The sequence below is a fragment of the Melanostigma gelatinosum genome (genome assembly GCF_949748355.1).
Source record: "Melanostigma gelatinosum genome assembly, chromosome: 15".
NCBI lineage: Eukaryota > Metazoa > Chordata > Actinopteri > Perciformes > Zoarcidae > Melanostigma > Melanostigma gelatinosum.
This window is the reverse complement of record NC_136648.1, coordinates 13,419,293-13,444,206: the sequence shown is the minus strand read 5'-3', so window position 1 is coordinate 13,444,206 and position 24,914 is coordinate 13,419,293. Positions and strand designations below refer to the sequence as shown.

Below are 24,914 nucleotides of genomic sequence, written 5' to 3'. Positions count from 1 at the left end.
TCAAAAATGTGGCAAAAATGTGACTGTTTGTAACTGAGAGCACAGATGGGCAAAGTAGATATTTATGCTGCAGGTTTGACAAACATTTTGATTTTTTTAATGTGGCATAAAAACTTTGCATACGGACCACAGTCTCCTCCTCTTGAACACGAGCCATTCACGACCGTTTTTCAAAGCAGGCCGACTGGTCGACACTCAAAAAGAAGATTTTTTTCACCAGATGATCTAAAATGTATATGTAACTGTAAAATATACCCTTGCCTATACTCTGTATTGATCTTGTTCCACTGACTGACTTTGTGTCCCCTTGAACCAGCACAAGCACAGAAATCTTAAAATTGAAATTATAGGTTTACCACTGCTTGTGATCCCGCTGATGTTGTACTCCAACACAACAAAGGGCACCCTTGTACATGTCTTAGATCTCCCCACTGTACTGTATGTGTAAAGCATCATCATTGTTTTAAGGAAATAGGGACTGAGAAACACAAAGTACAGTTTTTTAGTACGTGTGTGTTAACATATTTGTTCTCCGTTTTCTTGCAGTTACGTTGCTGGACTCCATGTCAGCCTTGGCTGACCTGGGCTGGGAGGCTTATCCTAATGAGGGGGTGAGTATGTGCAGCCGAACACACTCACAAACTTAACATCATCCTCTCTTCATGGCGGCGCTGGCACCAAAAGTAAAAAAAAATCTGATCACAACGAGCAGGCTTTGTTTTGACATGTGTTCTTTTCAGGGAACCAGCAGGGGCAGGAGCAGCAGGGCTGGAGTGTGTGTTTTAGAGAGCACTGGGTTCTTGAGCACTCCTTGCTAAATCGGGAGTCTGCAGGGGGAATTCACAAATGATTTCCACTGCGCTGAAAACGCTGTGGCACTGGAGCCTCCATTTATTACGGGTTGCCTTTTTCTTTGGGATGGAGTAAAGCGACGGAGTGGAGGGGCAAATGTTCTGACGTGAGAGGAGACGTGTACATGTTTGTTTTATTTGCGTGTGTGTGTGTGTGTGGGAGGGGGTTATGTAACTGGCTTTTTGCAGGTATAGGGACCAAGGGAGTCTGGAGTGCAGCCACCATGCATCCGAAATGACAACAGAGAAGTGAGCGGAGCGGAAGAGTGCGAGAGGGCCGAGAGGAAGAACGTCGCAGTGCATTGAATGAAGAAATAAGAGCGGGTTCTGTATGTCACGCTAGTGCGGGAGCTGTTGAATGGCGCTGAATTAATTCTACTTCCCCTCGAGAGACACTTCCTCTCCCCTGTTCAGCGTCAGTGTGTTAAATCGCAGGATGCCACACGCGGCTTCATGGTTGTTGCGCCGCAGAGAGGCAGCTGAAGTGAGCAGAGCTAAGCAAGGTTGTTTTCTCAAGCAATCGAGGGTTTCAAGTTCACGTTGTTGGAATGCTCTGATTGTGGGTCCTTGTTGTGGATGTTTGTGCAGCTTTCTCTTCTTGAACTGAATGTGTCCCATCTGTGGCCAAAAGATTCAATCTAGTTCTGAAACCCAAAGAGTGCACAAGTTACTTTTATTGAAGATACGGTTCAGTTTGGGGTGGCTTAGTCGTGGCCCCCGGAAAAGCACATGTGTTTTTAGTTTATCCTGAAAGAAATGTGTTGGCTGGAAAGTAGAACATATACAATAAACTCTGTCCTGTGTATCTTATTTCATGAGCTGGCAACATAGTGGGGATCTGACACCTCCTCCCTGAATGTGTACAGAAAGTGAGAGGAAATGGGCATCCACACAACTCCTCTCTCAAATAAATACAACAAACGGATCCTTTATACGACCCAACCATTGTGAAAACAAAATTTGTTTTCAATTCTGTACTTTGGGGTCAGCCACAAGCGTTATCCGCTGTTTCATCTGACCAAGGATTTATTAAATTGGTTAAAACTGGTAAACACTTTTGGCCCATGAATAAGATGTTATCTTCCTCCTGGATGAATATGGTCCTCCTCTCTTTTCAGTCCACTCACTGCAGTCCGAAAGGGGAAATTGCAAAAGGCTAAATTGGCTGCGTCTGCTTCTTGCACAGTTTTCTTCCATTAGCTATGACTGACATGACCTGAAATCTTGTTTCTCTTAAACGGCTGGAAGGCTCTGCCTGTTGTTTGTGGGTCTCTTACGTTTTGAGCAAGGGCACGTTACGTCATCCTCTGGACACATGTCTGCCTGCTGACTGGCCTGACGTTTACTCTACCTCCTGTGCCCTTCTGCAGAGGCTCGTCTCATGCTTTCATCGTGAAAAGGAAAGGTCGCCGAGTTAGAAGTGAGAAAAACAGGTCGACGCAACAAGATAAGACATTTTCTGTGCAAAGGTGCCCCCCTCACATTGTAATCACATATAAACAATAAATATTATTACTACCGCTTCTAGTATTACGGTGTACTGTAGTTCTGCCTGTGGTTGTCCGAGCGGTGTTGCCGTACCCCAGCAGAATCTGTTGAATTTAGTGTTGTCATTACATAAACAAACAATGTTATGTACCATAAACTGCTGCATAAATGTTGCAATGAAACCATTAGCCCTTGTTCTGCGCTATATGTGTTTTAAGTACTGCAAGGAGAAATCGGTGGAAACAGTGAGCTGTTTGGTGACGAGCTGAGGATGACAGGCTCTCACTGCGGTTTGTGAAAACACATCGACAATATGCCATGAAATTTCTCTGCTCGGCAAGACCATCCCAACCTGTGGTGGGAAAAAAAGCATTACGGGATAATTCTTGCAAGATGGAGTTGGGCTTTGTGAAGCTAAATGCTTCTTGCCGAAGACAACTTCTACTTTAAATTGAACTCCTTTTATCCCACAAAACAATCCAGCAAATTGCTAGTTAAATCTAACCTGGTGGCATACATCATGAAAATCAGTGTCGATACTCGCGGCTACGGTCATGTTTGTCTTATATAATCACACATACGTCTCAAAATGAATGAGGTAAGGATTTATATCATGGAAATGGAGCAGAGAAGGGGACAGAGAGTGACAGACTGAGAGAAGAAAGGTGCTGTGAGAAGGTCTTATGTTTCACAACAGGGGGGATTATCTAGTTGACCTTTGACCTTTAAACCTGGGGATTGGTCTCAACAAGAGGCAATTCCCACCAATCTGAGACCACTGTCCACCTGAATTAGTCCAAAACCACACTTGACCCCTGCAGGTCAAGCTTAATCCAAGCCGTGCAGGGCCGGATGTGCCTGAGACTGCGTGGAGCGACCCACTTCTGTCACCAGGCAGGGGTGTTCCTTGTGAGGGACACAAAACAGATACGTCTTAATGATGTCTGAAAATTGAGGGGCCCCACAGCATCGCTACTCCCCCAGAGGCTCCTTGGCCCCTCTCCCCCTTCCCCTCCCCCCCCATCCTTCCTCTTTCTTTATCTTCCGTCTCTGTTTTTCCCTCCCCTCTCCACCTCTTTCCCCCTCCTCACTAAGCCAGAGCTTGTTGCAGAGTTTGGGGGCCAATTACGTCCTCGTAGGTGTACCCATCAGATGATTGCAGAAGGAGGGATATTATGTTAAGCTGGTGAATGGTTGAACTTAAACCCTGATCCGACGTCTCTGCTTCACTTCAAAGCAATCAAGCGGGCTCTGCACTGATTGGCGAAGGTGATTGAGGGTTCAGCGAGGAGGGTTTCATTCTAAATGTTAATTAGTGTTCAGGCTGGACCAACACTTTGTGTGTGTGTGTGTGTGTGTGTGTTTAGAGTCAGAAAGAAAGGGAGCTTAAACTCTTCAGCCGAACCAAACATTTTTCCAGTTGTGTTTTTTTGCGCCATTGTTTCTCTCAAGCGGCTGGTGTATCGTCAGCAAATGAAGGGGCGCGCAGGTCGTTTTCATGTTCCGAAACACACCTGTGCTTTACACCAGGCAAATGTGACAATGAACAGACTCGCCAACTCGGGAAATAAGTCGCTCACCAGGAAGTGGCAGTAATCCAGCCACTCCAAACTCTGCCTACAAAGAAATAAACAAAGACATCATAAAGCTCTCTTTATCCCTCAATGACTATTCCCATAAATGCTTTAATCACCACTCCCTGGGGACTCAGCATGGTGTGTGTGAGTGTGTGTGAGTGGGTGTGTGTGACCGTCCTGTGATGTCCGACTGGTCTCAGTTCTGCACAGATGGGTCTATTTAGCTGCCAGGCGTGCCTGTAAATGACCAACATTCATTCCTCTCTCTCGCTCTCTCTCTCTCTCTCTTTCTTCTACCTCCTCTTCCTCCTCTTCCTCTTCTCCTCCTCCTCACATGTCTTCCCTCTCTGTGTTCCTGCAGTTGAAGGACTGTTGGGTCAGGATCAAGAGAGACACGGTTTTGATGGAGCTCCAATTCATACACAGTAGACGACCCAGCGGAGGCTGTGGGGGATTAAAAGCATCTGAGTGTGCGAGAGAGAGAGCTGGAGAGAGAGAGAGAGAGAGAGTGTGTGAGTCTATGTGAGAGTGTGTGTGCTTTTTTATGTGGATCTGTTTTCGCGTTCCGGACTTGGAAGTGAAATGCGTCACGTTTTTCCCGGGTTGTTGGGCCGTCACATTAGATTAACCTCAAGAATCCAACTTCATCTTGGACTCTACTTGTCTGAAAGTTTCTCTCTTTTTTTTCTCTTTCTTCTTTGCCTTCTCAGTTCATCTACCCTTGGACTTTCATTTGAATTTAAAAGCACGTTAGGGATGACAGGTAGTTAGCCCCATGGGTCGTGGAGTACATGTGAGTGTGTGTAGCATGTAAGTATGTATCGGGGTCTGTGTTTACACGGTTGGACTACTATAAGGTGATATGTGCTCATCACTTTGGAGCTTACAGCTTCAGCCTGAAGACGATGACAGGAGCTCAGAACAAAGATGGTGGTCCTCTTATCCCTCGCCACAAACTAGGACTCATCCAGTTTGTGTGTGTGTGTGTCCAAGAAAATTCAGTTAGCCTCCCGTTTACTGGATCAGATATCTTGAGACACTGAAACCACATTGGTTTATTTTAATTTTTCTTTAAGGAATAGAAATGTTCTTTCTCCTCATGTGTGTGTGTGTGTGTGATGATATATATGTTAGTGTGTGCCTGTCTATGTGTGTGCGTGTGTGTAGATAGAAATGTTTTCCTGCTCATGCGAGAAGTGTTCTCAATTACTGCTTCAGTCAGAAGTGGAAACAGATGGTAGCATATGACGGGAGACAAAGTAGCTCTGTCTACTCCCTCTTGCTTCCTCTTGCTCTCGCTCTCTCTCTCTCTCTCACACACACACTCCTACCTCTTGAGCGCTAAATCACGCATTTACTTTAGAAAAACACGCTCACTCCGTGCACACGTGCAGCATGGACAAAGACAGTCCTTCAGTCATCTTGACACAGATCATCACTCATGTTCACCCAGACATGAACACAGAACGCGCAGGCTCAGCGTCGGTTTGCATCGAAACCGCAGTTCGTTGAACTTGGGCCCAGTTTCCCATAAAGCAATCACTGGGAATGAGATCTCCTTTGTCTATTGACTGGCGATGAAATAAGACGATCTCACAGCTGAGTGGTGCTGTTGTCAAGCCGGCCCTGTGCTGCTGAATGTCACTCTCCCACTTTGATTTGAAATGTGTGCTTTAGTTGAGGGGGATTTCCTGGTCAACTCAAGCACTCCTCAAGCACTCACTTCTTCTGTTTGGAACTCTCCTTTCCTTTCTCCCTATTTCTCCCCATTCCACTCTTTCCTTGACTTCTCCTCCCCCTCATATTTAAATCACTTTCCCTCAAATCCCTCCCAATGTTTCACTACTTGTTTAGCTCCTACCTTCCTTCTTTCTTTTTTCCATCATCCCATTTCTTTCTTTTGCTCTCTACTGAAAGAAAATGGTCATCTTCTAAATGTGGAAGTCCAATCACAAAATGTCATGTAAAATAAACATCTCTCTCTTTTATCTGGGAGACCCACTTTGCTCCCCCCCCCCTCTCTCTAAACCTCCTCTTTCTCATCCTCAGTGGGAGGAGATCAGTGTGATGGATGAGAGGAACACCCCAATGAGGACCTACCAGGTGTGTAACGTCATGGAGGCCAACCAGAACAACTGGCTGAGGACGCGTCACATCAGCCGAGAAGGAGCGCAGCGCGTCCACATTGAGATCAAGTTCACCCTGAGGGACTGTAACAGCCTGCCCGGGGTCCCCGGTACCTGCAAGGAGGTCTGCATCCCTTCACACACACACACACACACACACACACACACAGAATAACACACATGCAAGCTTTTGAACACACAAGAAGTATGGTGGCAGCTGTCCAATGTCCGTGCATCGGGTTTGTGTGTGTTTGAGCTGCTTATTTGTTCACTCTTGGTGAGCAAGACATTGCATTTTGACAAGATCCATGGGTGCTGGTGTGTGCGCTCTGAATTTCTTTTGGAAGGAAGCAGTAAAAATAAATAAAGAAAGAAAGACTAATTCCTGCTTTGGAGATCAATAGCACAGGACTATGTTTGATTTGGAACATGGAGGCAGACATTGTTTGAAGTCTGGGTATGTTTCAGATCTCAATCTCTTCTGCATCGCTACAAAATGTTCTCTAACTACGCAGTGCTCTTAGCCTTTTGGATAGAATTGAGTTATGTAATCTGTATTTCTTCTATCCTTCACTTCTCAAATACATATTGTATTCGTCATGAGAATGGTTTAATCACAAATTGGAACCCATTTGCCCCTCAGCACACGCCATCGACACTTTGTTTAGTGTGCACAGCTCATCAAATGAATCAGCGAATTAACTTCAATAACACTTCTCTGCATTTACAATTAAATCTGCCCCATCTCCATATTTTATCTGATACAATTATGCTGTATTGTTTGCTTTTGCTGCTTCCTTTTACTGCGGCAGAAAATCTAGACACTCGAGACAGCAATAAAACAACAACAACAACATTCAAGTATGAGAAGCAAGCAGGAGCAAAGTGATGAAATGTATAAATGAATTTACTTTTTGAGGCCAGTTTACACAATTATGTATTAAATAAAAATGAATTCAGTGTTGGGGAAGGATTTGTGTCCTCACACTTCACAAAATATTGGATTATTTTATTATCACAGCATGGCTTTATACATGTCAATATACAGTATATAGGGCCAGTCAAAAGGTGGTAGTTTTTGTGTTTACTATAATTACTTTGTAAGAAATCAATGCTTATTCAGCACATTATACCACATGGCACTGCAGAGCAGCAAAAACGGCTGATGATTTTTTTTCAGTCGATTCCATCCAACACTCACTAAACACAAACACAGATGGAAGTTCACGTTCATGGCTGATGAACAGATAAACAGACAAAAGGAGGGGAAAGAACGACGTGAGAGAATAGCTGCCGAATAATCACGCTCTCGAGGCTTCCTTTGTGGCTCTTCGTATATTTTAACTTCTAATATATATATATTTTTACTGTCCCCCGTTCTCTCATATCAGCCCGATATCACTGCTCCTCTGTATTCATTTCGTTCCACTTTGTCTGCCCTCTGCACCCTCTTCACTCTCATTACATCTCCAGAATGAGTAGCGGAGATAATACCAGACAGTACAGAGCTTTCATGAAACTGCAGTGTTGCTGACCGGCCATCGAGACAGATGGACTGAGATTTGAAGAGAAGCAGCAGAATAGCTGCGGAGCTGTGGGAGCCTTGTTAAAATGTCACACTGGATGGACTTGCTTTTATCGATCTCGTTTTATTGCATGTTTTTGTTTCTTCTGTTTTGTCTTTTAAGTTCAATTTCTAGAGTTTGTAAGGCGAGGCCTGTTTCTCTTGCAGACATTCAACATGTACTACTACGAGTCCAACAATGCCAACTTGTGGTTCATCAAGGAAAGCCAGTATGTGAAGATCGATACAATTGCTGCAGATGAGAGTTTTACACAGGTATGAAGACACACACACACATACTGTGTATACAACATGAAATAGGGCGTTGCAAAATACACAATAATGCAACAATTAAGTCAATATTTCCATCACTATCACTAAAATGAAAGAGACCAGTTCTGACATCTGCCTAATGTCTTGTTTGTCTCTTATCAGGATTTTCACTTTCTGTAAAACTTACTTTACTCTCCCATTTCTTTAAAAAGCAAAAAAACAAAAAGTGACAAAAATGGATCAAAGTGTTTCCCGTTGCATCTGTTTGCTGTCCATCTCTTCGACAGTGTGTTCTGTACTGATTTCAGCATTAAGCTCCATCTGTATGTGGCCATCTGATTCTCTCATAGAAGAGATTAAAAAATGAGATATTGACCATTTGCCACAGAAATCTAGGTTTGAATGTGTGTTGTACATAATCTCGTCCCATCTGCTTGTGAAATTGACAGGGTTTTGAGGACTTCATTATTTCCGCCTTGCATTCCCTGACTTTCAAGGCAGCGGCATTACACTGCATGGATTACTTTTTGGACTGAAAAAAAAATGCTCTTGAAGTCGAATGCTTGATTGAAGTTGAATGCTCCCATTAAAATGAACCAACGCATGTGGAATGTTCTTCGTCCACAGGTGGACGTCGGAGACCGCGTCATGAAGCTGAACACGGAGGTGCGCGACATCAGCAACCTGAGCAAAAAGGGTTTCTATCTGGCCTTCCAGGACCTCGGCGCCTGCATCGCTCTGGTCTCAGTCAGGGTCTTCTACAAGAAGTGTCCCCTCACTGTGCTCAACTTGGCCCAATTCCCCGACACAATAACGGGCGGAGACACGGCGCTGGTGGAGGTCCACGGCGTGTGCGTGAACGCCTCCGAGGAGTTTGAGGCTCCGAAGATGTACTGCAGTGCAGACGGAGGCTGGCTGGTTCCCATCGGGAGGTGTGTGTGCAAACCGGGCTTCGAGGAGAACAAGGACGTCTGCCAGCGTGAGTGGGGGGGTCTGAGGGCGTGTGTGGGATGCATTCGTAACTCCGTGTGTGTGTGTGTGTGTGTGTGTGTGTGTGTGTGTGTGTGTGCGTGTATCTCTCTGTATGCACGGGCCTCATCAAGGTTGGCCTTCTGATGTGAAAGCCACTTGAGAGGAGTGACAAGTGAGATTCCTCAACAGCTTACAGATGTGCCACAATTTAAATGAAACGCAGCAATCTTATCCATTCTGCTCTCTCAAGACGTGAATATGTGATGTGTAAATAATAATAACGTGTGTGTGTGTGTGTGTGTGTGTGTGTGTGAGAGAGTGTGTGTGTCAGCGTGGATGTTATTGCTCCGAGTAACTTCTAAACAGCTTCCAACATTGTGAAGTCAGTGAAGTCATTGTGAAGTCAGAAGTCTGTACGCCAAGACCACCAGACACAGGAACAGCTTCTTTCCACTGGCCATCACTCTCATCAACAATAAATAGGTTATACTGCACTATTACCACCACTTACAACTCATGCCATTGTCTATAGGTTGATGTTCACATGTATATATATATGTATATACACTTTTTCTCTTGGATATATATATATATATATTAGGGGTGTAACGGTTCACAAGATTCACGGTTGGGTTGGGTACGATACAGTGGAGCCACGGTTCGGTACGTTTCGGTACAGTAGAAAACTATAAATGCCAGAGAAATGTACTTGATTTTAAAATATATTTGAGCCTCGTACCGAACGGTTCAATACGAATACGCGTATCGTTACACCCCTAATATTTATACTCATAGCTTATATAGCTAAAAGTCTATACTTACATCCGTTCTACTTTTTTTGCTGCCCTTTTTTATTCTTCATACATATATTTTCTTGTTCTTGTAAATTTGTGTTTGTACATTGAGAGCGGAGTGGAAACCGGAGACAAATTCCATGTATGCGTAAGCACACATGGCCAATAAAGCTGATTCTGATTCTGATTCTTGCAGAGAGCAGGTTACTGTAGGAGTTGTTTAAGGCATCTCCTCTTCTTTTTTTAATATTTTAGTGTGTGCCTGTCAGAGCTGAATATCTAATTTTCCCCGCAGAGTAGAGGAGTGTGGTATGAGCGTGTGTGTGTGTGTGTGCGAAAGTGTTTATTGATGTGTGTTTGTGTTGAAGGAGAGGAAAAGGTATGCCTTAGGAGGCAGGTTATTGAATCGTAAGACTCCACAGATGCCACGTGCAGTATGTGTGCATCTGTACGTGTGTGCATACTGAGTGTGCATGCATTTGAGTGTGCAAGCTGCAATAGACTCGTGCCGTCACCTGTCCCCACGGGTTCGCTTCCTCCCCGAAAAAGGAAAATAGATTCATAGATATTCATCACTGCAAACTTGGAAAATCGGTGCACATAACGCAATTTCAGTTGTTTTGGAGGAGCAGCAGCCAAGACGGCCAGAAAACTTGGCAGTTGGGCCTCAGAGACAAGTGAGTAGGAACAGAAGCTGCACTCTGGTGCTTGCAGACTGGTAATGTGCACAGATTGTGGCTGCATCTCAATCGTGAAATGCTTAGCTGCATGCATGTCTTGTAAAAAATGACACGTTTATGAAACTTTATTTAAATTCAGTCTGGCGGTTGACCTCAGTGATCTCCATGACCTCATCAGTCTGCTCCCGAGTCTTATCCCTCCGTAGAGAATAAATAGATCAAGGTCAGCACGTTTAACAAGCTGGCTTTAACTCATTAAGCGCATGTGTGTGTGTGTGTGTGTGTTAAGTGAATGTGTGCTGTAGACGTGTGTTGTTTCCCTTTGACAGTCTGAGGTCAGAGCCCAGGAAATATACGTGTCCCTCGTCTCAGAAGTTATGGTCAATACCAGTGGTGTATAGTAACGAAGTAGAAATACTTCGTTACTGTACTTAAGTAGTTTTTTTGGGTATCTGTACTTTACTTTACTACTTATATTTCTGTTTACTTTTACTTTTACTTCACTACATTTTGCAAAGAAAACCGGTACTTTTACTCCGATACATTTCCCCTGAAACTTTCGTTACTCGCTGCAAAATCAAATCTATCTTTAGAAACAAAATGAATCATGAGATCAGCGTCGGTGACTGTGGTGGAACACAGACTGCATGCAAGCAGGTTTGGTGAATCAGTGGTCCTAGCTTGCAAGTTAAATCATTGGTTCGTCACGTTAATGCGCAATTGCAAACAAGTGCTCTCAAAGCTGCAGTGTTTTGATTCCCAGGATGCTACATGCTATAAACGCGGGCGACTACCTGAGTATAATTCCACTCTACGATGACTGATTTCATGATGGAAGCAGAAATGGAAGCACCTGCTACTCCCGCAACAAACTACGGTGGTGACGAAGACCAACACCAGTGGATCGCTAGCGAGTTAGTGAGCTGAGGAAGTGTTGACAGTTGTGACACCATAGGATTGACGGGAGCCGAGAGAGCGCAGCATTAGCGTTAGCATTAGCGTTAGCATTAGCGTTAGCATTAGTGAAATCCTTCGCAGCTGTGCGCAAGCTGTGTGTGACGCTGAACACACCTCTACCTGCCTCAGCGGCCTGTGAAAGGCTATTTAGCATTGCAGGACTAGTCTTCAGCCCAAGAAGAGCGAGACTGAATTCTCGCAATTTTGAAAACCAACTTCTTTTGAAGATGAACAGGACATGTTTCAGTTTCAAGTAATGACTGGGTTGTTACTTTCGGTGCTGCTTTAGTATTGATCATGTTTTGATATTTGAGTCATGTTGTGGATGATCAGATGGAGTTATGATGGTAGCAGTCGCCCAATTGCAGATTCAGCTTGAGCAAAACCTTTGTCTATTGTGTTCAAATCAGGCCCATAGGAGTTTACAAGGCAGGTGTCCTTTCTCTAAACACTGACCTGATGCATCAAGTGGATATTTTTTGCTGAACATAATATTATGCATTTGCCCTCTACATCCTCTAGTCGGAATGAGCATACTTATAAACGCACTGTTACAACTCCTTCAGTGTCATATTGCTTTTCAGAGAATTATGATGATACGTTCATAGTAGATGCAAAAGTATACTTATGTACAATATATTATGTTGAACATTGTTGCTCCTGGATGGATCACAGCCAACCCAATTATTGTCAACACAGCTCCATGTCCTTGGTCATGGTGAACACAGCACTTAAAAGAATAAACTTCATAATTCTCAAAATTCTGACCCTTTGCTTTTTTATTAACAGCATTTACTTGTACTTCAATGTTCAGGTTATGATGTACATTTAATATCAGAAAATTACTTTTGTACTTAAGTACTTTTGTACTTAAGTACAATAAATATCAGATACTTTAAGACTTTTACTCAAGTAGTATTCTAATAGGTGACTTTTTACTTTTACTAGAGTAGTTTTCCAGTAAGGTATCTTTACTTTTACTCAAGTATGGCTTTTGAGTACTTTATACACCACTGGTCAATACAGATGTGCATGCGTGTGTGTTTGTATTTTTGGAGGCAAAACAGGTGTCTGCAACACGGGAGACTAAGCCGGGTCTTTTGTTTCCGTTCATTTCAAGGCATATTTCGTGGCGTAGCAATTATTCTGGAAACAATCAAATAGCATTTTCCAACAGATTTGAATTCCTTCGTGGTGAATTTAAACCTCTCCGCCGCAGGGTTGTCTGCTCCACCTACTCAGTGTTAGGGAAAAACCTTTTTGTGGAATCTCGGGCAGGATTTGTATGGCAATGAAATGTCCTCATCGTACTGCAGGAGAATGTGCTGTTCCACGCACGGCAGTCGAACACATCTCGTCTTTGTTTGCCGCCTGTGAGAAAATGCCAAAAAAACCACCTTGGGGAAACAGCTGTCTTTTATCCAAATGGCGTTGGTGCCGATTGCTGTTTCGCCCGCCAAGCGCCTGTATTCTGATATTGTTTCCTTCCCTCGTCAAAATTCCACTTAGCCGGCTAATGTAACTGCATCTGTAATCAGCCTGCTTTTAACAAAGACATGGGAGAGGACACAGAGAAGTACAACAACCCTGCGCGTTGCGCTTTAATGTGTCCCCGAGAGAACAAGGGCCAGGCTTTTAAAGAGTCCTCTCGGCGCTGCAAACAAAAGGTTCCTGCCCTGACACAGTCTGCCGGTCTTCCATAGGGACAACACACTCCGCTAATGCATTTAAATCACCCTCTCTCGTTCGCCGTCACACAAAGAGAGGAATGGCTGAGAGCTGGGGAAAGGACGGGAGGGGCATTTGTAATTATCTTCAGGTGAACAAGCCTTTTCACGGACGCCTCGCATTCCATTTCTCTTGTTCTTTTTGTGTGCGGTTGTTTTCTTTTCTTCTTCTTTTTTACCTTTTAGCTGCTCTGATGCTCATTTTTTTCATGTTCTAATGGTCTGTGTGAATCTCCTCGCATTGTTTTGGTATCTCTAGTCTCTTCTTTTTGTCCCTGTGTGACACGCTCTCTGTGTCCCTGTCTCCCCCTCTCTCGGTGTGAGGCGCTAATGGAATCATTACTTGCCTCTCTGTGTTAGACAAACACCAGACACCTCCAATTACAGCCGTTCTCTGGCTCTCTCCCTTCCTGTCTGCTATTTTCAAACCTTGCTCTGGTGTGTGTTTCTATCATAGGACTTTTCTCCACCTCTCTCTCGCAATGCCCCCCCCATTTTTCTCCTCACCCATCTTTTGTGATACTGTCTTCCTTTTTCACCTCACCATTTTTCTTGCTGTCTTCCTCCTCCTCCTCGCAGCCCTCATCTCCTCGGTCTTCACTCGTTAAACATTTATAGATCGCGGGTTCATCTTTCTCTTTTTCTCTTTTCTCACCCCCTGCTTGCTTCTTGTTCCCTAACGTTAGGCACAGCCTTGTGTGTGTGTGTATCTGTTCATGTCGTTACTGTTGGACACATGGAATCGATTAAACCTGGTGAATTGTTTTGTGCTGCTCAGGCGGGCCACTTTTCCTACATTGCAAACAAGTAATATCTGACTGTGAAAGAGGAAATAATGTGATTCATGGGAAATATGGTCTAGCACGAAACTACCACGCTTCTTGACAGTGATCATGATATACTGATATTTCTTTTGGATAATCTCATTCAAAATCCCAAACCAAATAAATTCATTCCTCAGTCAGTCCTTTAAAAACAGCTCACAAATATATCACTTCATTTTTCTAAAAAGGTTGAGTAATTGGGATGTATTTCTGCAGGATGATGTACCATTTATTTAAATTTCCCAAACAAACTGTAATTTGGTTATCTGATTATAGGGGAAATAGAGACAACGTCCTGACTCAGCAGACATGGTAACAGGTCTTTTATTTACGTTTGAAGTAAATGTATTTGAAAGAACTGCTTAAATCCCAATGGCTCAAAAAATGCCAAAGTACATTAAATCCCTGTTTGATTTCTTTTGAGTTCTCTGGCTCTGCTGCTCCATCACATGATATCACACTCCTCTGCTTTGTCACCAGTGGAGTTACGTAACCTCTCTCTCTCACACACTCTTATTCTTTCAACACACACTCTTTCTCCCTCCCTGCCTGCCACATACAGTTGCTCACCCTCGTCTACCCCATGCAGAGGCCTCTGTCAGTGCAGCCCAAGCCCCCCCCCCCTGTCTCGTTCGCTCTCTTGCTTTCCTTTCTCTCTGTGTCTTAGTCTCTTGTGCATTCTGTTTCTGTTCTCCCTCTCTGTTTCTGTCTGCCACTGTTTCGTCTACCCCCCCCCCCCCTCCATTTCCACCTCGTACTCCCTTACCCTCTCCTGCTGTCTCTCTGTCTCACAGCTGGTAGGGAATGTAGTGAATTCTCCCTTCGAACCTCTCCTGCCTTAAGCCCGGCCTAGAGGAACATGCTGAAGGGCAGGAGTGTGTATGTGTGTGCAGCTGTGACTAGACGTGTGTTTGAGAGTGTGTGTGTCCGGTCCTTCTCTGTGTGTCTGACAGCACCAATTACTGCCTCAGAAGCCTGAGAGATGGAGGAGACGGAGTGGAGAAGGACAGACACCTGTCACCTCGACACCAGTTCTCTTGCTCTCATCCCCTCTCTCTCTCTTTTTCTCAGCGGGCAAAAGTGATATAGGTCACCATGACATGTCTGTCTGTCCGTCGGCTATATCTGTCTGATGGTCTCCTTCTTCCCTTCGTGTTCATGTGTCGGTTTGATGCTGCCAAAATTAAGCGGGAACTGAGTTTACAAGAGGAACTTGTCAAAGTCACACCACTCTCGTCATACTGATTCCACTTAGCTCACCCGCTGTTCTTTTCACTTCTCAAATTGGACCAAAACCAAAGTGAAAAATCACTGAGGAACAAATCCAATGTGCGTCCGACCCGGTGCGAATTGTCTTGTCAGCTATGTGTTCATTTGGAATGCTGTGGATGCAGACTAGTGGTGTAGAGGACCACGGTTGATCCGTGATCCGTACGGATCTATCCAACGACAGCAAAGTCCGCCTCTCCAGCGCCTGTAAAGCTAACCAATTAACACGCTGTATCAATCGTTGCAGTGTAACGGAGAGTTATGCGCGGGAACATTTCTTGGTCGAGCGCAGTGACTTCTTGAAGTCTTGTCGTCACGGCAAGGTTGGCAGGTTTGGCATCACGTGGGTCTGTACAGAGATCGAAACCAAACTCTGTGCTCACCAACTGTATCCGGTAACTTCCTGCAAGAGACAGAAGTGTCGACCAGATGAAGAAACAGATTGTCGCTAAAAAAACAGCACAATGTTGAACTATTCCTTTGAGGTAGAGTCATGTAAACGATTAGAGGCAGGAAAACACCACACCGCTTTAGCACTGACACATTCCCAACCCTATTTGACCACAGCTTTGAGATCATAGCCTTTGGGAGGAATAACTACGTCCTGCACAATGTCATTTTCAGGAGGAGAAAAAACATTCTTTTCGGATTAGAAAAAGTCATATGATACATGTGCTTTTAGGGCTCAATCAAGATATGCACTCATGCATATAATAAAAGAAAGACCATGACCGTGCACACACACACACACACACATATATATATACACACAATGGACTTTTACATTTTATATCTCATAAGAGGATTGCAGTCTCTGTTCATCATGAAAGGTTTGGGCAGGGAACAGATGTAGGAAAAGCCTAATCTTTGCACCTGTGAAAGAGATTGAACTCACTTAAAGAGGGCTGTGGAAGTGAGTGTGTGTTGAAAGCTCAGGAGGGACTCTGACTTTCTTTATAGCCTCTCCAACACAGAGCTTGATCTTTTCCTCGATCCTAACAGAAGTGTGTGTGTGTGTGTGTGTGTGTGTGTGTGAGCGCGCCCGCAAATATGTGAGTGTGATGTGTGATGCGGTCGGTAAAGTAAGCATTTTTATGTTGATCACATACAGACTTTTGAAGGTCAAGCGCTCCCTCCTGCATGTAGTATGTTCACACACCTCTACACACACACACACACACACCCACACACACACACAGCGCTCTCATTTCTTTGCTCTTCCCTTGTTGGCAGCTCAGGGAGCTTGAGAGCAAAGGTGTGGTTAGGATGGGAGTGGGCGGCTAACAGAAGGATTTAGACAGCAAGTCAAGAGATGTTTGTGTGTAAACAGTCAGAATAACGTGTGTATGCGGTGTGTGTGTGTGTGTACACTGCTGCAGGCATTAGGGCATTAAGCTGTAGAAGTGTCGGGCAGTGGGGTGTTATTACTAGCCAGATGTTCTTAAAGGACAAATCATGAGGCCAGTCATGAGTCCTTCTACCGGTCCGTGGGAGTGCGTGTCTTCCTGCTGCTCGTCCGTCAGCCTGCCTTCACTTCTACTACATTACGCCTTTATCTCTTCTCTCCCACATGTCCCTCCTAAACTCCATCCCTTCCTCCCCCATCCCTCTTTCTCATCTCCTCTCTTTTGTGTTAGAATAAATGACAAAATCACAAAGGCTTAGGCGCTCGCTATATCCTCTACGCACCATAGTCCCTGTCGACATACCCACACAGCACTGACCCAGATAATGTCGATTCACGCAGTTCCTCCCAGCACAGCTCCTTTTTCGCCGTGGCAGATCTCTTGCCCGACATGAGCAGAGTTGCCAAAAGTCACCTTAGCACCAGGACGCATTTGCCCTGCTGAAGCGTCCTCGAAACCCGAGGACATCATGGTGGCTTTTGCGAGACGGGCCCTCGTGAAGCACAGCTGAGTTGGGTGCTGCGGGTTGAACTCTGTGAACAAAGCCTCGGAGAAAAGGAGGAAAAGCAGGCCAAGGACTGAGAAACGGTTCAACTCCTCATGTCCTTATATAGCACTATTCCCAACAGACGGAGGCAGAGAGAGACGTGTAGACGGGAGAGCGTGTCTCCATTGGGTACAGTTGCCATTAATTGGATGCGTTCCATTAGCTGTTGAGTTCCAGTTAGGGATAAACATGTGCGCACTCAGGGGAAACTTCATAATTTTCATATTTCTATAGTGTTAAATCAGTGTTGAGTCTGCTCCAGTTAAGATCTAAGATCCAGTTAAGATGTGTGTGCGACTGAATGCAAAGGAGGCATGCAGGCAGCCAGCGGGTCTGCTCAACAGGAAACAGGAAGACAGCCATTGACCCCTTCCCCTCCCTCCCTCCCTCTCTTTCTAGTTTATGGATGGCTTCCAGATGTACGATCAGCCCGTCAGACTGATTGGGCCTGGGTAGCACAGGCGTTATTGCTCCAAACACAAAGTACAGATGTAACCACGGTCAAACTCCAATTTGTTACTCAAGACCCGATGACAGGTCTGACAGATTGTGTTTCATTTTTAAATATGCCCATTTAGTCCAGCTGCTGCAGTATTAATAAAGGTGGCTGCAGACTTGACCTCACACCTAGTATGCTAAATACACCTGCAAGCTAAGTATTCTGTTCCTCTGTCAGTTACAACTAAATACATTACAAAAACGTGTACGTTTTGGGAAATGATGCACACATGTAACACAGCTCAGGCCAACATATGACCTCAGCTTTGCTCATTTTTAAATAAAGCTAAAAGTAAACGAGTCCAAAAATAGCAGCACAAATCCTGATGTTTACGTCAAACACTAGAATCTCTTCTCTCAAATTGCCACTCTGTTCTATCCAGCGCTAAGTTGAAAGGGCATCATCGAGGTCTGTGAGCATCATTACCTTTCGAGGCTGCTTCATGAACCAGATCTGCCGATAGACTTAATTATTTTGTCAATATTTATGTGTTAGATGAAAAGCTCTTGCTGCCCTGAACTGTGGCGATTTTGTTATTGAGAGCACAAAAGGAACATGTAACAGCTATTTTTCTAAGAGGGGATTCTTTTGTATGCGACACCCTTGACTTCCTGCAGGATGCCGATTGGGCTCTGTGGTGTCAAGGAGGTGGGTAAGGGCAGTATTGTGCGTGGAGTGCTTCATTCTATATGACGTCTCTGTGATCTTCTCCCGCGAATGGGAAGAAAAGATACAAGTTCAGGTTTTCACCTGTCATTGTGCTGAGAGTGCGGCTGAAGCTGTCGACCAGAGCCCACCCACAGATTAAAGACAGCTAGAATATACCCTCCCACTTGAGGTACATCTGCATGAAAGTGTGTGGGTGTGTGTGTGTGTGACTGACATAGAGAAAAAGGCTCTTCTTCCCTCCTCCGCCTGAGAGAATGAATTATTGAGAGTGATGAACTGAAAATAACGCGGGTGAGGAAAGGAGGTGCACAGCTCCTCCTACACACACTGCCGGTCACGGGGACGGCCGATGTGGGCACGTTTGCTGCCGTGGTGTGTGTGTGCGTGTGTTTCTGAGTGTATCTGGGGAGGTAAGATGTGTGTTTGTGTGTTAATGCTCTGTAGGTTGGGTTTTTTATGGAAGGTGTTTCGGCTACATGTGTGCCTGGGGAGAGAAAACGTGTGTGCGTGAAGGTTTAAACCTGTGTATTTTAAGCTTTGTGTGTGTGTGTGTGTGTGTGTGTGTGTGTGTGTGTTTTGTTTTTACTGGTCTGCTTGGCTATGTTTAAAAGGGAAAGGTGAATCTTTGTGTTCCTCCGGCCTTTTATCTTGATAGCAAAACAGACAGACAGAAGAATAAGTTATTCAGACTGTGAAGCAAACTCCCAACAGACTCCTTCTATAGACCTGTCATGCTCTCTCTCTCTCTCTCCTTCTCTTACTCGCTCTGTCTTTCTGTCCCTCGTCAATGATCCCACTCACACAGAAACACACCTGGTATCTATTTCATCTGTTTTTACACCGCAGGATAATCACCCCAGCTCAGAATTAGTGAGCCATCAGCTGGGGTTACCACTAGAAAAGTGTGCGTGTAGATGTGCGTTTGCTTTAATTTAACTGAAATTGAGCTCGCTCTCTTTCCCTTCGAATTTTTTTTTTTTTGGAGGGGTTTGTGTATGTGTGTGCATGTGCCTGTCAGCGAGAGAGTAAATATTTGTGCAGGAGCTCTGCAGAAAGTCAGGGTCAACGTATGACAGACAGCCCATTGGGGAATAAGACACACAAAGGCAAAGGCAGACTCCCACACACACACACACACACACACACACACACACACACACCTACACACACACACACACACACACACATACACACATACATACATACACACACACACACACACACCCACACACACACACACACACACACACACACACACACACACACACATACATACATACATACATACATACACACACAAACAGGGAGAATAAAGTAGAGACGGCCAGAAAGGGAGAGAGAAAGACAGAAAGGACAGAGGCAGAAAAATAGAAATAGACAGACAGGAGGCCAAACAGGGAGATGAATGGAGGGAGAGCAGAACAGAGAAAGACAGTGATGAACAGAATGAGGAAGAGGGAGAGCTTCATCCCGTAGTTCCCCTTGGCCGCTCTCAGTAATTGGCTGGTGTCCAGAAGACAGACAGTAGATCAGAACGAAGCCTGAGTGTACTCATGTGCTTCATGTACTTGCTATCACAAACCATTCATATCTGGTCTGACCCTGTGTGTGTGTGTGTGTGTGTGTGGTAGGGGGGGGGGGGGGGGGGGGGGGGGGGTCAATCAGAGAGGCCTATGTCTACTGTCTGGATATGGCTCATATCTCATGCCCGCTCTGCGACCATGTGATCCTGCCTCGTCTCCCCATAACAAAGGTCTGGCAAAAGTAATTGCTGCTATACGAGACGGTACTTGCTTTCGGAATACAGTTTTTAAGACATTTCCCCATTTGTTGTCTCTTTTGGTGACGACTTGTGGTTGAATTGGGATAATAGGTGTCAATACGGTTAACTAGTCCCACTCGCACTACTCCTGTTTGAGTAGGTAAAAGACTTGGTCTGTGTTTCTACCAGTTGATCATTTCCCGACACACCACACGCACAAAATAATATAATTATTAAAGCACAGTTATTGAAATTCTTATGATTAAAATGCATGGGACACTTTTCTGTCAGCCAATCCAAACATCTACCCATATGAATCCACACACACCACAGGATCTAAAATAAATCGTCTGGAACGCTATTTTAACACCCGTTCTATGTTTGGATTTTTTTCTCTCCATGACAAACATCAAAAGGCTGTCTGTACAAATTTGAACGATACATTTTTATGACATAATTTACTCTCATTATATGCCTTTCTTTTTTTCAGGCACCAGTATTTCACAGAGCCCTTTCCTTCCCGTCGGTAACACAATTCAGATGGGGAAATGTGAAATTTCTAAATGTCTGACCTAAACCATGAACAAACATAACAATATTTCGTTTCAAAGACTGGGCTCACTTGTAAAGTTAGTTCAGGTGGGTTTACCTTCCTCTGCGACTCAGTATGGAGGCAGGGAAGTGCTGGTACCGGTGAGGAAAAGCCAAGTTCAAACAGTAAAATGTGCAAATGTCCACAGCAGTTCGTCTTCTGTTATAAACCTAATGCTGTGCAAAACTATAGAGCCACACAAACATGGTAAGTAGCTCTGTAATGCAAATTATGTTTTTTACAGCTGATAAATTAGCAATTTATTTAAAAGACCAGCTGGTCAATTACCTGCTAGTTGGGTTAAACTGGAACATCGCTCACTGTTAATTTCTAATGCCCATAGGTAAAGTATTTTATAGTTTTCAAAATAAATGTGTGAAAGTTCAATACATGTTTTATCAAGCTCTTCTAAAAAAGCAAAAAACATATTTTTACTTGCTCTCATTTTGCTGCTGACATTAGTCTCTTAGTGTTGCACAACGGAATCCATGGTGAAATGTTTAAGTTTGTGTGTGTTGTCAGCGGTTTTGTGGATTGTCGTCAGTCATTTGTGGTGAGATCTTTCAGAGAGAGGTCAGATGCTTTTAGAACCTTTGTGTTACTGTAGGGAATACAGTGTAGGCCACATGACTAAAATGAACTCACTGGTGTTACAACATTGCTGATGTGGTGATTATGCCACAACAAAAACAAAGGCACCGAAAGGCTGTAATGTGGTTGAGTGTAATTGTTCACACACAGTCAACGTGAGGTAATTAGCGAGAAGACATAATGTCAAAACAGGCAAACAGAATTACTGAAGTTATGTGTTTGTTTTGTGTGTGTGTTTCATAGGATTAGTAGTTACGGTGAATATTATGGCGTTAAAGGTTGTTATGAACTCCAATTAGAGATCAGAGGTTCACAGCAGGGGGCCAAAACAGACTGATATCTCTATTCCACACAAACCTACTCATTACCGCACACACGCACTGATGTACTTTGCACTGCTCTCTACTCTATAAACAGACCCACACACTACACACAAAAACACACACAGCCATACTTATTCAGCACATCTTTTTTTGCAGCTTTTAAAAGGAGTACCATTCAGCGTATAACGGTTTCTTTGAACCTGAATGTGGTTTTTTTTTTCACAGAAAAAGGTGCAACGTTATTTTTAACTTTTGTTGAAGTTTGTTTATCATGAAAACATGTCAATTTGACCGCAAGCATGTTTCACAGCAATGAACACGAGAACAAAACACACATACAGATGAGACCCCGGTGGCAGTAAAGGAAGTCAGATTCAATCTCGTCAAATTTCTCCACTGACGCTTGATCTATCAATTTTTAAGTAGCTGGTCTCAACTAGCGCCTGATTAGCCTACACACACACACACAGGCCGATCTGTGCCCGAGGAGCTGTGGCACTCGAGGGGTACTAGAAGGGTTCCATCTTGAAAGCCTGTTGCCATGGTGACCATTATGGAGCTCATCTCCCATGGGCCAGCAAGCTTTACACTGGCCCACGGGAGATGAACCACCAACTATCCCTCTTGAAAGACGCGCACACACACACACACACACACACACGTTCTACCCCCCAGGTTTCTCCTCTCCCCGCCCTTTCATGGCGAGGAGCCAATGTTTGACTTGCCCCGAGTGCGACAGAAAGCAAGAGAGCGGAGCAATTAACAGTTAAACCAGAAACATTTGAAAGGGAAGTGGCGGAGAGGAAATGCTTCCAACGAGGCAGAGGCAGTGTTTGTTTCAGAAAAGTGCAGCTGATGTGATTTTGCATACGTACATAGTCGCCTGCTTGAATGTAATTCGACTTTTGAAGATATCGGGTTTGTGTTTCTGTGCGTGCACTCTTCCAGTACCGGTACGGTCAGCCGCTGCCGTGTCATTCACACGAGCAACCCACACACCTTATTGTAGCACGGTGTAACTATGAACACATAAACGCAGCTAAAGTCTTCTGATGCCAGAAAGAGTCAGTGCTCTCAACACTGACTGAAGCATAACATACTTTTCCTCAGTATTCTACTCTCTATTTTTAACAATCATGTATTAAACACTGAGCTGTGTGTGTGTGTGTGTGTGTGTGTGTGTGTGTGTGTGTGTGTGTGTGGTTGGAGGACACTTGGTACCCCTCCCAGTGCAGTTTATTTTGGCTTCCTTCTCTGTGGAGACTTGTTCTAATGTACATCACAGTCATTTTTATTTTATTTGTTATTTAGATGATTTATTCTTTTAAGTTATTTATCAAGCTAAAATGCCAAGCATTCACAGGTTCCAGCTTCTGGCATGTGAGGATTTGCTGCTATATTCTTGGCTCTAAGCATTTCTTTAATACGTTTGGGTTTTGAAGTGTTGGTCAAATAAAACAGTATTCGGTGATTTGTCTTTCTTTTAGAGGCCTTTTGGCAGCAGCTGGTGGTTCTAGTCGAATGCAAGTCAAATATTTACTTTCCTTTGACCTCGGATTTGCTCTCCACCGCCTGCTGAGGCAAATGTTTGTCGATTTAGCTGCTAAATGCCCCACGATGTTCAGCAGCTCGCCGCTCAGTCCGTCTGTCGGCTGTTGGTGCTGGGCAGGTAGAGTGCAGGCTGTTTTATTAACCATTTAGCTAAAAATACATGGTTGATGTGTGGTGAAAGTAAACCTAAACTGTCAGTTCGAGAGCCATAAACCCAAACAATGAGTTAAAAGACGCTGAGAAGATCTGAAGAACTGCGGGGAACCGCAGAGTTGGATGATAATTCCCGGAGGGTTCATCCCTATTGTACGAAACCCATTTATATTACAGGCAGCCATTTGACCCATTGACAAAATAAATATATTGGAGATTTTTAAAGACGTATCCCTGTGGTTCGGTAACTGTAATAGCTTATTTAACTAGTTTCTAGCATTTTACGATAAATAAGTTGCAGCACTAAAAAGAGTAGAATAAAATAGAACGGGTTAAAATCAGCTCATACTGTGTTGTGTTTTCCCAAAGCAAACAGTTGGGCTGTTCCCTCCTCAATCAGTGGTGACTGAGGGTGGGTCTTGAGTAGCAGTACTATATCATATCTAAGAGCTATCGATTGGCATAAATACACAAAGTCTCTCTGGTGACCGGATGAATATTTAATAAGACACTGGATCTGAGGCCACTCTTTGTCTTTGGAAGAAACACAACACACACACACACACACACACCCTAGATACTGTACAGCATTGTCAACTGTTACTTTCAAGATTATGCAAATTTAGAGTTAGCTCATAGTTCTACAACATAGTTTTTCTCACGAAACTTTTTTTTGGCGCTTCTGTGTGTCTGCTTCGTGTGTGAGTGTGTGTTTATGAGAGCACTGTCTCACTGCCTCAGCCTCCTTGTCCCTTTTTTCATATCTGTGGTAAATCATTAATCATAAGGGAACCAAGTCAAGTAACACATTTCCCATGGGGCGCACACAGGGAGTAGCTTGAGAAAAAAAAGAGGCGAGAAAAGTGGGAGAGAGGGAAAAGGGGGACTGTGAGAGAGAGAGAGAGAGAGATTAAAAAAAGGAGTGAGAACGAGGTGGAAAAGCAGAGCAGGAAGGAGAAGGAAGCTCCACTGGAAAGCAGCCAAGTCGCCATTCTTGCAGAAAGTTTTCGATCAGGCAGCTGCTCGGACGCCAGGCATGGGGGCGCCCTGTCCGTCCTCTAGCGCCCGGGTCCTTTTGTGCCTCTGTGGTTGGCCAGCGCCCGGAGCCAGGACTCTCCGGATGAAACTCCCCGGAGAAAAGCTGCTTTTCCACCCTGCTCCAACAGCCCAGCCAACAGGAACACACACACACACACACACACAGGAAGGGGGAAAGAGAGCAGAAACCCTTTGAGAATTATCACTCCCTTTCCATTCCTTTCTTTCTTTCTCTCTCTCTCTTTTGCACCTACACACACACAACCACACACACACACATCTCTTTTCCAGTGTTCTTTCAGGTCTTTTGGGGATTGTGCTAGTGGACTTTGCTCCCCTATGATGAATGATTTGCCTAAAAATACTGTCTGCATGCGAGCAAACGCGCACAATGTCCAGGTGGAAGAACTTACCTCCACAGTGAGAAAACACACTACTTTTAGGCCACTTTTCCATCGCTCTACGCAGCAGGTTAACCACGGCGTAGAACTTAAAGCGTGTGTACCTGTGATCGTGTGTGTGTGTGTGCGTGTTATAATTTACAGCCTTTCTGGGACGAGTGACGTGTAGCTTGATTAAATCCATGACCTTCACCACCGGCACAAGCAATCAGCTGCGAGCACACACAATCACGCACACGCCGCATACTTAACACCTTCTCGCACACAAGCACTCAGCACA

General features: G+C 44.4%; 1 protein-coding gene across 1 annotated transcript in view; it reads left to right on the top strand.

Annotated features, from left to right (window-relative positions):
- The window catches only part of LOC306789190 (ephrin type-A receptor 3-like), a gene marked incomplete at its 5' end in the record, with an annotated part of 76,571 nt that overhangs the window by 14,725 nt on the left and 36,932 nt on the right, over positions 1 to 24,914 (top strand). The window contains 4 exons of the mRNA XM_079285011.1: positions 547 to 611; positions 5,966 to 6,166; positions 7,775 to 7,882; positions 8,507 to 8,858. Coding sequence (XP_079141137.1) covers positions 547 to 611; positions 5,966 to 6,166; positions 7,775 to 7,882; positions 8,507 to 8,858 — 726 coding nt within the window. The remainder of the gene's footprint in view (positions 1 to 546; positions 612 to 5,965; positions 6,167 to 7,774; positions 7,883 to 8,506; positions 8,859 to 24,914) is intronic.